The following is a 14,735-nucleotide window of genomic DNA, read 5'->3' on the forward strand; positions in this document are numbered from 1 at the left end:
AGCCGTAGTGAAAGTGATGTCTAGGATTATACTGACATCTGCAGGACAAAAGGATGCACGCCTCAAGCTCTGGTCCTGCAGGATTGGCCGGAGCAAAAAACAAACAAGATTTGGCATACCAAAATACCAGAATTAATATCGCTCCATATCCTGTCGTAAAAAGTGCTTAGTGCGAGATCATAAATCTTGGAGTGGAAGTTGATGCTCAAGTTTCCCAGTTGAAAACATGGCAATGGTGGAGAACCAAACTGTGTGTAAAAATGGATTTATTTGTCAATAGAGGCCCTTTAAAACGGATACAAAGGAATCTTGTTCAAGGGATGTAGCTTAGCTCAATTAGATCAATAATATGGAGCTTCCCCCCCCATGTGGGATTCCCTGGCATGCAAAATGACATTGTGTAGTTGGGCAAGGCACTTCAACCTACTTGTGTCTGAACTTACTGTAAGTTGATAAGAGCATCTGCTAAAGGACTAAAATGTAAATGTAATGTCACTAATAACAGCTGCCTCTCTACTGGAAAGGCTGTCAGTGATATTTTGGAGTGTGTGGAGTGTGGGACTTAGTGCCCATTCAGCCACACGAGCAGGGAGTTTGGGCGCTGTTACTGGGTGATTCCACCTGGCTTTCAGATGGCTTTAGAAATAGTCCCAAATGTGTTTGGTGGTGTTTAGGTCAGGGATCCGTGCAGGCCAATCAGGTTTTTCCAACAAAACATTTCTGTATAGACCTCACTTTGTTCATTGAGTTCAAATCAAGCCACATAAAGGCTGTTTTTGTGGTTTTGGGATAGAGACTTGGTTCTACTGATGGGTCATGTTGACTCATAAAATGTTACTTTAGACAACTTTTTGCTTGAAACTTTGTGGCTACATCTTTGGCTTTCGATTATGCTCCTATGCACAAAGCAAGGTCCATAGAGAAAAGTTTTGTTGAGATTGGTGTGGAAAAACTTGACTCTTGTTGCTAAGAGTTACTGTAAAAAGCAAGCTTTGATCAAATGTCTAGATCGGAAAATGAAAATGGTATTTTCCGTGTGGGACCACAGCAGGTTGGTCTTATATCCTAACAGTCCAAGATACAGTAATGTGAAACTGTGTAATCTGACTTTTATAATACTGTAGCATATTACTGTAATTTAAGCACTAAGGCCAATTTGAAACATGTATCTTGCATTGTTTGCTGTTGGATGAACTGATTGTTAAAAGTACTAAACTGAAAGAAGATCATACTGTTGTGTTTCGGTGATTAAACCAAATGTTCCCATGACATATGACAATGATCTTGTGTTTGAAACAATGATTATGTGGACTGAAAACATGCAACTGACTGAAAACATTCCATCAGGTTTTGAAAGAACGACTAGCTGCGTTAAAAGTGTGACCAGTTTGGATCTTTGTACACCTTACTTGCGGAAATAGTATCAAAGCGAATAAAATAAACTGTAATAGTCCATCAAACAATAAACCCATTAAATCATCCACATTAGAAGCCAGCAAACCAATTTAGCCCTTTCCCAAGTGTCCTTGAATGATCCTATCCAAATGAGGGATTATTTGAGCTGTTGACTCATACAATGAAACCAGAAGATATACAGTCTATCTCAATGCCATGAACTTCTCTGTGTGTTTGTGTGTGTGTGTGTGTGTGTTTGTCTGTATTCTATTGAATTGGGTTTTAGGGCAGCAAGTATCTCATGATTGGGATGGTGCTCGGGACCCAATGTCCTGCATGTGTTAGATGTTCCCTGGTCCAACACACCTGATGTGAAATTAAATGATGATGATGATGTTTGTTATCAGGCTTCTCCGGAGCTTCATAACAACCCATTCATTAGAATCAGGTGTGTTGGAGCAGGGAAACAGGCAGGACAGTGGGTCCCAAGAACCAGGGTTGAGAAATACTGACTTAGAGTCTGTTCTTGTTACAGCAGGGTAGTAAAATAGTAATTTCTAGTGTTTTCTCTATCTTCTGTGTATTTTAGTTTTCAGCTTTTTAATTTAAATGATTACAGGTGGGGCTCTCCAAGTTCACAAGGGGTTTTGCACAGACACATCATGAGCTATTTTGATGCCACAACCATCGATGTTTAAAATGTATAGTGACTCCTATCAGCTGTTATCATAGCAGTTGACAGGTTCACTGTGTCTACTGCTGAGACAAAAGGGAGAGAGGCAAAACAGCTGAATGTTAGTGCATGACTTTTACAGATTTCTACCGCGATCTGTACAGACACTTTTACAAGCAGAATGCTAACCTGAATCTGTAGCTACCTTTTTCATGTACGGTTGTCATTTATGCCACAGATATTTGGGAGTTGTGCTCAAAAATCAATTCATTATTGATTCGATATTTCAATTAAGTTCCAGAAGTGGAAATCATCCCTCGGTAGGTGAATTCGTTTGTGTAATTTGCGTTACTTTACTGATTCGAAGGAGCGATTCTTGTCAGACAACTTTTCTGATTATGATTCAGCAACGTTTGAACTTTTTCGTTACTCTGCTTTAAAGGCTCGGTATCGGTGTTACGGTTGCAAGCTTTGGTTTCAGATTATTGCTAATTAGGCCCAGCCTCTTTTTTTTTATCAAGCTTCATTTTAGTCATTAAGCAGACGCTCTTATCCAGAGCGACTTGCTTTTAGGAACAAGACCAGAAAAGTATGCATGTCGGCAATATATTGTAGAAAATTCCTATTTACACAGTTATTTTGCTTTCGAGAATAGTGTGCTGTTTATTACTAACCAACTCACACCCTGAAAATCCTAAGTAAAAATGAAACACCTTTTCAGAAGTCCAGTATAAATAAGTTTCAGTGACTTTTTTGGGCACTTCAGGACATGCCGTAAACCAAGTACTTTTCTTACTTGAAGATACATGTGCTGTGTTTTTGCAATGAAATAGCCAATATAAGTTACAAAAACATTGGAGAATTGAAATGTACAGCGGGCGAATCAGAATGTTGTCCCAATAGCTGATGTCATAAAGCCATGTGTCATTTCTAATGTGTCATATCTGTTGGTCATAATGAGTAAAAAATAACTATAAAAGTCAATGTCAACACTGAAGTCACTTTCTTTTCCAATCAGAACAGAGAACATGAGCGGATTTCCAGCAAAGAAGCGGATGGATAAGAAAAAGAAAGAACGGACACGGGCGGTAAAAAGCGGGCCACAGATACTGGCGGAACAGAGATGGTTCCGGAAGATGCAGGCAGCACAGAAGGATGCTGAAACGATGCTTAAAATTAAAAGGTGGATAGACCTAAAAAGCAAATTAAATAAGCCGCCTGAAAAAAGGCTGGCAGAGCTACGGGAGGCAGAGAAAAGGCTGGAAGAAGACCGTCAGGACATGCAGAGGCAGGAGAGGTTGAGAGAGTGGATGCACAAGGAGCGAGAGCTGTGGGAGGCAGACCAGAGACAGAAAGAGCAGGAGCTCAACTCCAAGAAAAAACTGCAGGATACCAAGACACCTCACACACAGGTGCCTAAGTCTCCTACCATCTTGGAGGAGTTGAAGATGTTAGATGAACTGCTTGAGGAGGTAAGACTATATGCCAAACATATCATTTGTTTTTTACTTCAGAAAAGTGTCTTTTGTGTTGGGTATTCCATTACAGTGCTAACAATTTTCTTGTCTCCAACACAGTTGGCAGATATCAAACTGCCTTCAATGTCCCCCATCCATCAGCCAGTCTATCCAACCCCCACACCCCTCCCAATGGGTAAAGATGGAGCATACTTGGGCCTCACCACCACCAAACCCATGGACGCTCAGGCCAGGCACCCCCACAGGGTCAAGCCTCTCACCTGCACACTTCTTCCAGAGGACACTCAAATCGACACCCACCCCTTGGCCAACCAGGAGGAAGGATTAGAGAGTGGACTGGCGAAGATGCAAGTACTGGAGGCATCTGTTGAGGAAAGTTCCAACAGTGCCATGTTGATGAAAATGGAGAATGAGATAAAGGCTGAGGAGGGGAAAACAGCAAAGAAAGAGAGGGAGTTCATAGAAAAGCAGAAGAAAGCAGAAAAGCTGGTGCAGGAGAAGGTGGAGAAGAAACAGAGGAAGCAGCTGGAGCAGGCAGAAAAAAGAAACATGGAGATTCAAACCAAGCTGGAAAATGAGAGGCGCAAAATGAAAGCTCTAGAAAGGAAAGAGAATCAAAGGTTAGCAGAAGAGCAAAGAAAGGAAATGAAGAAGAAAGAAAAGGAAGAGAAAAAGGCAGAAAAAGGACAATTGGAAATGGGGTCTTTGCCAAAACGTGGCTTCTTCGAGAAGATAAAGAGGGCCTTTCATTTCCACTGATAAGAGAGACTTTCCATCTACGATAACACCGACCGTGACAAACATCAGGGACTACCCTCTTTTCTGTCATCGCCATGTAAGCAAGGGTTTTTGTGCTGCTGACCCTTCCAAACAAGGAAGTTAAACGTCTACACCTTTGCTCACTCATTTGGATCATCAATTTGAAACTGTGGAGGAACCTCTTATGGTGCTTTGAGGAACCTTCAAGAAAAGAAACTCTGTGAAGAACCTTTAGAGACAATGTGTAGTAGTAGTAGTAGTAGTAGTCATAGTAATAGTAATAGTAGTAGTATTAATAGTAGTAGTAGTAGTAGTAGTAGTAGTAGTAGTAGTAGTAGTAGTAGTTGTAGTAGTAGTAGTAGTAGTAGTAGTAGTAGTAGTGTTGACTAATAACAATAATAAAATGAAATGAATACATGAAAAATCTCACAAGATTAAATAAATACAATGACAAACAATATGTTGGATGTATAGTTTATTGTTTTTGGATATCTAATTACTTTGCTCATGTTGACTTACGAAGTAAAGATTACTACTGCTCTCGTGCAACCCAAACACACTTAGAACTGGAGTCCCAATGTTACAGTAATAGTTTACATAAAACCACAATAGACATTCTCAAACCAGTATGATATTACCCACTGCCTATCATATAATGCCTGTCTTGTCATTCTGAAAGTTGATTAAGTGAATAAGCTAAGCATCAGATCGGAAAATGATTGTCCTTCCTCTGTGGGATCACAGCAAGGTGGTCTTATATCCTCACAGTCCAAGATAATAGATCATAAAACAATAAACCCATTAAATCATTCACATTAGAAACCAGCAAATCAATTTACCCCTTTCCGAAATGAGGGATTATATGAGCTGTTGACTCATACAATGAAACCAGAAGATATACAGTCTATCTCAATGCGAGGAACTTTCCCACGGAGTCTGTTTACAGCAGGGCGATAAAATAGTCATTTATAGTGTTTTCTGTATCATTTGTGTATTGTTGTATTCAGCTTTTTAATTTAAATGATTACAGGTGGGGCTCTCCAAGTTCACAAGAGGTTTTTCACAGACACACAAACCCCTACCTAAAAGGACAGTATTCTTCTGTCTTACGTACAATGTTAACGACCCTCATGTTGAGTAGAAGAGTAGTCCCAGGAAATGAGGAGCTCTTTTTAGCTGGACTGCTGTCAAACTCCCCTATGTAACTTGCAGTCCAGCAGGAGGGCTAACCTTTCTGCAAAGGTTGTACAGGAAATGTAAACACACACACACATGGTCACACTTGAACCCACAACTTACGCCCCCAACAAATGGGGTTACCTGACTGGATCACCTGTGTGTGTTTTTTCTGTGGGACCAGTAAGTGTCTAACTGAAATCTACTGGTCTGTTTCCAGCTGGTATGGGGGATTGGTTGTGTAAAGGGGGATGTTTGTAAGTCTGTAGGTTATTGAGTTTAAGGATGAATAGGAAAGTACACGCACAGAAGACAAGACAAACACACTCATACACACACAGACAGGCAAAACAATCGGACGCACGCACACACACACACACACACACACACACACACACACACACACACACGCACACACACTGTAGCTTCAGAGGGGGTGGTTCCTTGTCTGTGGCACACACTGTACTGTACGCTACTGGCCAGCTGAGGTCGCCATTCTGAATGTTATACAATAGTGTGTTATGTTATATGTGGATAGTGCACGTTACTAGCCAGGCTGTCCGAAGACCTAATATGATATTTAATCATTTAGCAGACGCTCTTATCCAGAGCGACTTGACCTAACTTGACTTCATGTTATACTCATACACACAAACACTGGACCCACACATTTATACTCATAAACACACTTCCAGCATATATATATATATATATATATATATATATATATATATATATATATATATATATATATAAACACTGTAAAACCCTTTGGGCACTTCTGCGAGGGTTAGGTAGGTTTACTGTACCAAACACAGCAGTTTAATTTGAAAGGTATAGACAGGACACTGTTTTGTACAGTCTACTTTGTTAGGTCGATGTGAAATATAACAGAATGTTTGTACCATGCACAAAGATACACACTGGTCACAGTCAACTTGACTCAGTTGACAAGTGTAAGCTCGGCCACTTGTCATACTTCAACTGCTCTTGTGTTATTGTGAGAGGATATTTTGTACATCAAGTTTTTATAAATAAAGGTATACGATGTATCTTTATTTTTTAACAAGCTACTCCAAATGGGAATCAGTGTTAGCTTTTGTTCATTTTTCATTGAATCCTTCCTATAATGCAATGACCAACACGGTCAATTACAAAACTGTTAACTGAATAATAAGCAATACATTTAAGATAACTTTATTTACAAAAGCCACCAATTAGACACACAGAGATGAACATACAGCATGTGATCTAAAAGAATGCATTTACTCCATAAAATAGCTTCACCACATGTATCACAAAGGTTTAGTTAATGCAGTATTTACAACCAAAACACCTTTTTAAATTTATAGTTAAATAATATACCTATACAATTCAAGTCATACCAAACAGAACAATGTTTAAAGTGCTTTCATATGTTCCTAAAAACATCTGACCTTCTAGCTCTCAATACATACTCTTTGACATACTGACGAACAAACAACTTCCTGGGGTTACATCCTAAAAAGGTCAACATTTCTATGGCACAAGCTTGGATAGGTGTGTGGCAAGGTGTGGATTAGTCGATGGGGTGATGGATTAAAGTAAGGGGTCATCATTGGGGTATGAGGGGAAGGGTTTAGGGTTGAAGGAGAAATGTCAATAAATAAATCTTTGTGGTAGTGTGCATGTGTGTGTGTGTGTGTGTGGGGGGTACAGTTTTGTGGATGATTGTGTGTGATTGTCTGTGTGTGTGAACACTGCAGAGAGAGTGGATGAGTCAAACTGGATTAGAGTTCCGTCTGGTTCAGCTCTAGTAAACTACAGCTCAGCAGGCTGAGGGTCAAAGACCCTCGAAAACAACAAGGAAAGAACAAGCTCTCCAGTACCGGAGGAGGAAGCACGACGAGCCCACTAGCACGCCTACCACTGTCCCATGATGACATCCAACCTCACAGCAGAGTCAGTAGGGAGACAGAGAGCCAATAGACACACAGGTGACATCATCTACATCACGCTAGCTTTATCGACAGAATATGTGTCTTTTTCTACAACAAATATTTACCTGCATGTCCGCCTATGCGATTCTGAAGGTTGTTGATATAATTATTGTCTCTCTTGTTTTTAGGGGGCGATGATTTCATCCGTAGCTGTGAGGACTACGGGGGTTAATAGGGGAGGAGTCTTCTCTCCCACTTTGTCCAATCAGTTGGTACAGGCGATGGCTAAGGTTTTGAACTTGACAAGTGCCTAAGACACACCCCACCCGCATCAGCTGGGCATGGCCTCTCCCCCCGCCACCGTTGGTATGGCGACGACCTCTCAATGCCCTCGGCCTACGTAGTCCTTCCCCTGTGGTGAGGTGGTTTTGGTCAGGCACCGGGCTAGGCCACCCTGGCGTGGGTCCTTTATGCAGCAAGGCCTTCCAGGCCCGCCTGTCTCTAAGGGCAATGTTGTTGTCATTGGTAACAGAGAGGTCAGAGGCGGTTGGCATGATGAGATGGGGAGATGTCTCAAGCAACCTGGGTATTCTGAGAAAACTCAGCCTTCAAGTAGGAGAGAGAGAATAAGAGAAAGAAAGAGAGATGGTTAGAAACACCCAGTCATACACTTTAACTGTCAGTGGTTCTCAAACTGTAAGATGCCATAGCAGATGCCAAACGAATGCAGCGGGACATTAGGAAAGCGTGCATTGTTGAAAAATAATTCAATAACAATAGGGGGGAGCGGGTTAATTTCCGGTGGGTGGCCTGGCATAAATGTTTGTTACCTTATTATTCTAGTGTTGGACTCAAACTGACACAAACTTATCATGCACAGCATTCAAAAATGCTCGATGCTTTCTTGGGCGACACAGTGGAAGATCAGATGAGGTGAAAAGTATGGCTTGAACTTGAACCTTCCACAGGTGCAAGAGAACTTGAGGAAGCTACTCGGAATGCTGAGACTTTAGTAAACATGTAGGACACACACCACACAGACACCACACACACACACACATATTTAAACAATTCACTGGCAAAAACCAGCCCCAGAAAAGAGCTTGTCATGCTCGCTAATGTTTTCCTCAGAGTTAAAGCCTTATTGGCTGTTCAGTCAATGATTCAAGAACGAACAAAAATCGCAATGACTTTCCCCGTGAATCAACAACGTAACATGCTGTCCTACCGGCTCATACAACAACACACTGACTGACAGGACAAGGGTTTCTTTTCTTCAGCCTATTCAGAGCTTGCTACTCCACTGCTCACTTAGAAAGCTTCCTTTTTATAGAAATAGAGAGACTTCCACCTCTTTTTACCTTTCTCTCACAGAACCACAAAGCCTAATTTTTACCCCATCCCCTCTCCTCTCCTCCCTCATTCATACAGCAGTTGGAGTGTCACTAGGAGCCTGTCCGATAGGTCATGTGACCAGTCTCGATGATTACACAAAAGGAAATCAGAGGGCACACAGGCACACATGCACACACTTACACTTACTGTAGCTATAGCTAAAGCGTGACTGTGGAAAGATTTAAGGAGTGACGACATTGTTATTCTAATCCGAAACAACAACAGTGAAATAATCCAATTAAACTATTGCTGAGTCGTGATCTGACACAATGATCTGAGTTGTTTCTCCTCTGAGACGCTATACATGGATTGGAGGGTTTGTGTTCCGTTAGGTTGAGCATGTACAGTACAGTTTACAGCGTGTGTGTATATATTTGTATGTACAGTACGTGCGTTTGTGTGTGCTTGTTTTGTCTAGTACTGTGAAGCACCATGTGAATGTCTATCTGCGCATATGAGTGTATGTGTGCAGTTTTTTTTTCTGAACTGAATGTGTGTGATTGTTTGGGTTGATGTTTGTGTGTTTATTCTATAATGTGGGGCAGCATGTGATTGTGATCCAATAATCCAGTGAGGTATTGTGAATAGTCCTCTCTGGCTGGACATGTTGACCTCCAGCTCTGAGCTCCCCTCACACACACACACACACACACACACACACACACACACACACACAGATACAGAACTCCATCTCCAACCCTGTGCACAAAGCATGCATCCCACACTCACTTCCTCAATATAATCTCTGGTCTGCAGTGTAAACTGGCCCCATCTCAGTGTTTATCAACACATCCCTCTCAAGTCTCTGAAATATTTTACAGAGACAATTATTAGGATAATAGAAACATTCATTATGGAATCTAGACACGCCATTTGATTGAACAGCCTTGCGTGTTATGTCAGTCCAACGACCTGAGGATTGAGAATACCCTTCTTGTTTGAGACTGACCTCTCTCTGCTCCAGGCACCCCCCAATGCACAGAATCTTGCTCTTACACAGACACTGAGGGTTTGCTTTATGTTAGCAAAACATTGTTGAATGTTAGAAAAATACTTTCTGGTGTGTTAGTAGTAGATGCACGTGCTGGCTGCACCTGACTCCCTGGCTCTCCCTGGCTCTCCCTGGCTCTCCCTTGCTCTCCCTGGCTCTCCCTCTCTCTCTCTCTCTCTCTCTCTCTCTCTCTCTCACACACACACACATACACAAACACAAGACCACCTGTGGCTCAGTTCAGAACCGGTCGTTGCGGGGAAAAGCCACTTGGCACAAATTCACTTCCCAACACTATGAAATGTAGGCCAGTGAACACTGAACACCCAACCAGCAACTCTGTTCTCTGTTTCACAACAATACCCAGTCCCATAGGCTTCCTCTCCTGTCCCCACTGTCCTGCAGCTCTCAGAAGCCTCTGCCAGCTCCAACAAGGTAGCCTGTGTTGTGAAAGATTGTGAGTGTGTGCATTTGCATAAACATGTGCAGTAAATGCTCTAACTAATGCAACGGCTCAACAGGAGCAGAGTTACAGTAAGACCAGTGGGGTTAAAGGTTAGGCAAATAGAAGTCTGGCAGCGCAATTTTGACTCAGGTCAGGGTGGCAGCCACTGCAGGACCACACTGTCTTCACCTGCCACAGTCATATAAGCCAGACAACCCAGACACCACGATATCCACTAACCACTCTGCTTCTCTCAGCTTTCACAAGAGCCAAATGCTAGTCAGTACCATTAGACCGGAGGAGTTTAGACTCTGAGTCAGAGGCCTCGATAACTTGATGTAAGCAGATATTCCAGCCGTGACCAGTTCATCATTGCTACACAGCAGTAGGGTACAATCAGTGATAACAGCTGTTGGGGGTGGGGGGAAAGGGGGTAGTCACATGAAGGATTGTAGTTATACAGTCTGAAAGGCTGAAAGCGTTATGAAATTCAGGGTGAGGTGGGGAAATCTCTTATCTACGTTACGACCGAGCGAGACGCCGACTTCGGAAGCAGTGTGTGCGTGCGTGCATGAAGGCCTACACCTGAATGTGAGCGTGCGAGCGTGTGTGTGTACGTGTGCGCAAGGTGTGTGTGCCAGTGTGTGTCGTCTGGAACGGAAAAGCAGCTCTTCAGGCATTCCTCCCAGGTTAGCGCCCAGCAGGTGGTTTACAGCAGGCCTGTCTATCCAGTTTCCCTAACAGCTACTTGAGACTGCTCCCCCTGAGAGAGCCTCTGCTCCTTATCTTCCCCCTCTGTTCCTTCTGCCCCCCCCCCCCCCTCCCGGTGGCACAGCAACTGCCTCTCATACACAGTGCCCCCCCCCCCCACCCCCCCACATCTCTATCCCCCCCCATCCTCTCTCAAATGATCATTTTGGTTCTTTTGAATGGTCTGTAAACCCCCTCCAATGAAACTCAAATGAACGAATCTTTCACCTGTAACCCCCCCCCCCCCCCCGACCATCTATTGACCATTTCTACCATAAAGCTGGAAAACAGCTATTTCTCTTCTTAGCCCTATTTCTATGTATTTTAGAAACAGGGTGGTTCTGCATCCCAGTTAATCATCGAAACTCAGTATGTCTGTGTTTATCGAGATCTGCAAAGTGGCCTATACACTTCACCTCATCCAGCTTTGGTTTGTGAGGTCATTTGTTGCAAGCCTCAAATAAGTGTGTGTTCTCACTCTTGTAAGCTTCAGATGTTAACTGAGGACATGAGAAATCCTTGTTATGTAACACTCATACACACACACACACATCCACACACAAATACATGCACGCGCACACACACACACACACATACACACACAGTAAGTTATGTGAGAAAAGGTTAGTGAAATGAATGAGGTCATTTGTCTTAGCACCCCCAAGCTGTGTGAATGTGAATGAGAAGGTAGAAGAAGGTGAGTAAAATTCATGCTCACAGAATTACACTGACCTTCCAGTAGCCTTTCATAGGCACAACAATGTATTCAGTATGGGTCTGGTTCAACACAAGACGCCACAGCACAATTAAAATTGTTCATCTCAGTCTATTGCTCTAAACATTGACACCCCTCTGACCCAGGGCCTCATCCGTTCCTGTGTCCATGTCCTCAATCCTTACTTACAGTAATAGGGTAGGCCTCTTCCTTAATTACATTTCTTTCATACAGTGCCTTTGGGTGTTAAGAGGAATTACCACATTCTGTTTGAACCTTTCTCACATAACTAACAGTCACATATGAAGGGATGTTTTGTGCAGTGTGTGAATCTGTGTGTGTATGCCTGCCTGTGTTTGTTTGTAAGAGATGAAATATGACATGACAAATCAAACTTCACATTAAAGACTTGCGCACACGTGGTCACAGAAACATGTATATTTTCAACACGTAAAACTGACAAGAATTAAAAATATGTTGTTTCGGACATAGCCTACCAGTCTTTCTGTATCTGTGTCGGCAGCGGTAGTACCAGTGGCTGAGTTTCTAGAGAGAAGAAGCTGAGGCAGCACATCAGCGCCGGGAGGAGAGAGCGCATGGCGGGGCAACAGGACGTACAGTCGCCGGGTAGGAAGTGGACCTGGTGGAGGCGCACAACTCCGACACAAAAACCACGAAACTGACCTGACAAAGTCAACCGACGCAGATGGGGATCATAAATCAGATATATAATCTCATATATAAATGGAAAAAAAAAATGAAATTTTCATAATGAGACAGTGTTAACAAAACGTAATAAATGTAGTCGGTCATTGACTCACCTTATTTAATTTCACTTAATAATTCTCACCACTCGCTGTTATAAAAGGCAGCCACGCAACAGAGTGAAAACTATGGGGCTCATTGAACAACAAAAAGGTCCTCACGACGGTCCCAAGTTTGGCACCATGTGCCTTTATAAAGCGGCAGACAAGGTGGGAGGGGAGGAAAGCGATCCCACCATGCGCGCGTCCTAACGACCCCCAATTAATTTATTTCACAGCTTTACCTAATCTTGTAGGTCAATTCCACACAGATAACGATATTAGTCTACCTCTGTGTTGATTATGCAGTCTGAGACATGATTTTTCAAGGTTATCATAACGGGCTGAGAGTTACTGTAGCCTGTCAGTTACAGGTAACTGGAGTCAGTGAAGTGTATCTGCTGAGAGTGAGCTCATTTTGTCTAGACTACCTCTTCCTAAATATTATGTACAGTATATCCCTGCTGTCATTAAATAATCATTTTGCATGTTGAATGGAAAATATTTTGAAGTACTTTTGGTGGACCAATCAAAAGCATCAACATTGCAGAGCCAGCAGCTTCTTCTATTCTGCATAGGCCAACTGGTACCCTAGAACCTCTTGAACCCTTCTGTATCCAACTATACCCTCCTGAATCCAACTACACCCTCCCTCCTGTATCTAACTACACTCCTGCATCCAACTACACCCTCCTGTATAACTACCCTCCTTTGTCTAACTACCCTCCTGTATCTAACTACACCCTCCTGTATCTAACTACACTGTCCTGTATCTAACTACACCCTCCTGTATAATTACCCTCCTGTATCTAACTATCCTCCTGTATCTAACTACACTCTCCTGTATCTAACTACCCTCCTGTATCTAACTACCCTCCTGTATCTAACTACACCCTCCTGTATCTAACTACACTCTCCTGTATCTAACTACCCTCCTGTATCTAACTACACCCTCCTGTATAATTACCCTCCTGTATCTAACTACCCTCCTGTATCTAACTACCCTCCTGTATCTAACTACACCCTCCTGTATCTAACTACACTGTCCTGTATCCAACTACACTGTCCTGTATCTAACTACCATCCTGTATCTGACTACACTCTCCTGTATCTAACTATACCCTCCTGTATTTAACTACCCTCCTGTATCTAACTACCCTCCTGTATCTAACTACACTCTCCTGCATCTAACTACACCCTCCTGTATCTAACTACACCATCCTGTATCCATCTACACCATCCTGTACCCAAACTGTATGTCCAGACATCTATCAAATGCCTCTCATCTGGTTAAGGAAGCAGTGTGCTGTGACTAGAAAAACAACGACATGGGTCTGCTCTTTCATGTGTGTGTCTGCGTGGTGCCCAATTGACAGTAAAACCAATGCTTTCTGGATCGGTGGAACTGCCCTTTCGAAACCGCATATGTCGCGAACAGAGAAGAGCTTGTTAACATTTATTATATAAGCTGCCAAATGTGACATTTATTAAAACGGGGTTAATGAAAAGCAATATGTCAGAAACAGGGTTTGATTGTTCACACAAAGATTGCTATCAAAATTTAAAGTTGAGTGTGCGTTTCTGTGAGACTAGGCTCCAAGTTCAGATGCGCTCACTGCATTCATAGACTGTAAGCAAGGTACTGTAGGTTTAAATCTATAGAAATATCTTAGTGTCTATGTGGTATATATGGCAAGCCGCATACTGTGACTTCTAAGACTTGGAATACTGTTAACATTGCACCAGCAGCATTGATATGACTTTGATATCATCTGATAGCTGATGAAAAAAAGACACACACAGACACACTGTGGATGAAGTCTATGTGTGTGTGCGTGCGCAGAGAGGTTAGGGTAGGGTGAGGGAGAATCTCAAAGTGTCTGACCTGATTAACAGAAAGCTTTGTGTGTGTACGTCTGTGTGTGTGTGTGTGTGTGTGTGACTCAGCAGTTTTCAGTATTACCCTCTTAACTCTGCTTTTAACTCAGCGAGCCTTAACTCTGTCCAACATGTGCATTAGCCCATCTCCTGTCTGCCCTGAGAACAGACCCTGGCGCGTGTGTCTGATCTCACAGGCCGTGGTTTACTGAAAGCTGGCTCTCAGCCTGGTGTGGAGGAGTAGGATTTCAGTGTTCAGGGCCTGTCTGACACCTCAGGTTGAGATCACACAGAGAGAGGCTGTCTGGCCGCATTCATCCATGGGGTTAGGTTCATCAGTCCATCCATCAAGTAGGCG

General features: G+C 42.7%; 2 protein-coding genes across 2 annotated transcripts; one reads left to right on the top strand and one right to left on the bottom strand.

The window, feature by feature from the left end:
• The first annotated feature begins 3,051 nt into the window (after positions 1–3,051).
• LOC146258630 (uncharacterized) lies at positions 3,052–4,747 on the top strand. Its single transcript, XM_084672726.1, has 2 exons — positions 3,052–3,540; positions 3,646–4,747. Exons 1-2 carry the CDS (start codon positions 3,052–3,054, stop codon positions 4,303–4,305), a joined length of 1,149 nt encoding a protein of 382 aa, XP_084528852.1. The 3' UTR covers positions 4,306–4,747.
• Positions 4,748–6,662: 1,915 nt separating this feature from the next.
• adm2b (adrenomedullin 2b) lies at positions 6,663–13,392 on the bottom strand. Its single transcript, XM_084672475.1, has 3 exons — positions 12,518–13,392; positions 12,194–12,380; positions 6,663–8,006 (listed from the first exon to the last, which is right to left on the bottom strand). The coding sequence occupies exons 2-3, from the start codon at positions 12,292–12,294 to the stop codon at positions 7,601–7,603; spliced, it is 507 nt and encodes a 168-aa protein (XP_084528601.1). The 5' UTR covers positions 12,295–12,380; positions 12,518–13,392; the 3' UTR covers positions 6,663–7,600.
• Between the last annotated feature and the right edge of the window lie 1,343 nt (positions 13,393–14,735).

Source organism: Hypomesus nipponensis, chromosome 14 (assembly GCF_054491055.1).
Source record: "Hypomesus nipponensis isolate SF chromosome 14, ASM5449105v1, whole genome shotgun sequence".
NCBI lineage: Eukaryota > Metazoa > Chordata > Actinopteri > Osmeriformes > Osmeridae > Hypomesus > Hypomesus nipponensis.

What these genes read in the sequence shown, in the direction of transcription:
- LOC146258630 (XM_084672726.1), top strand. Translation starts at nt 3,052, where the DNA reads ATGTCAACACTGAAGTCACTTTCTTTTCCAATCAGAACAGAGAACATG. An exon ending in TAGATGAACTGCTTGAGGAG is followed by an intron (nt 3,541 to 3,645) that starts GTAAGACTATAT and finishes TCTCCAACACAG; the next exon opens with TTGGCAGATATCAAACTGCC.
- adm2b (XM_084672475.1), bottom strand. Translation starts at nt 12,294, where the DNA reads ATGCGCTCTCTCCTCCCGGCGCTGATGTGCTGCCTCAGCTTCTTCTCT. An exon ending in ACACAGATACAGAAAGACTG is followed by an intron (nt 8,007 to 12,193) that starts GTAGGCTATGTC and finishes TCCTACTTGAAG; the next exon opens with GCTGAGTTTTCTCAGAATAC.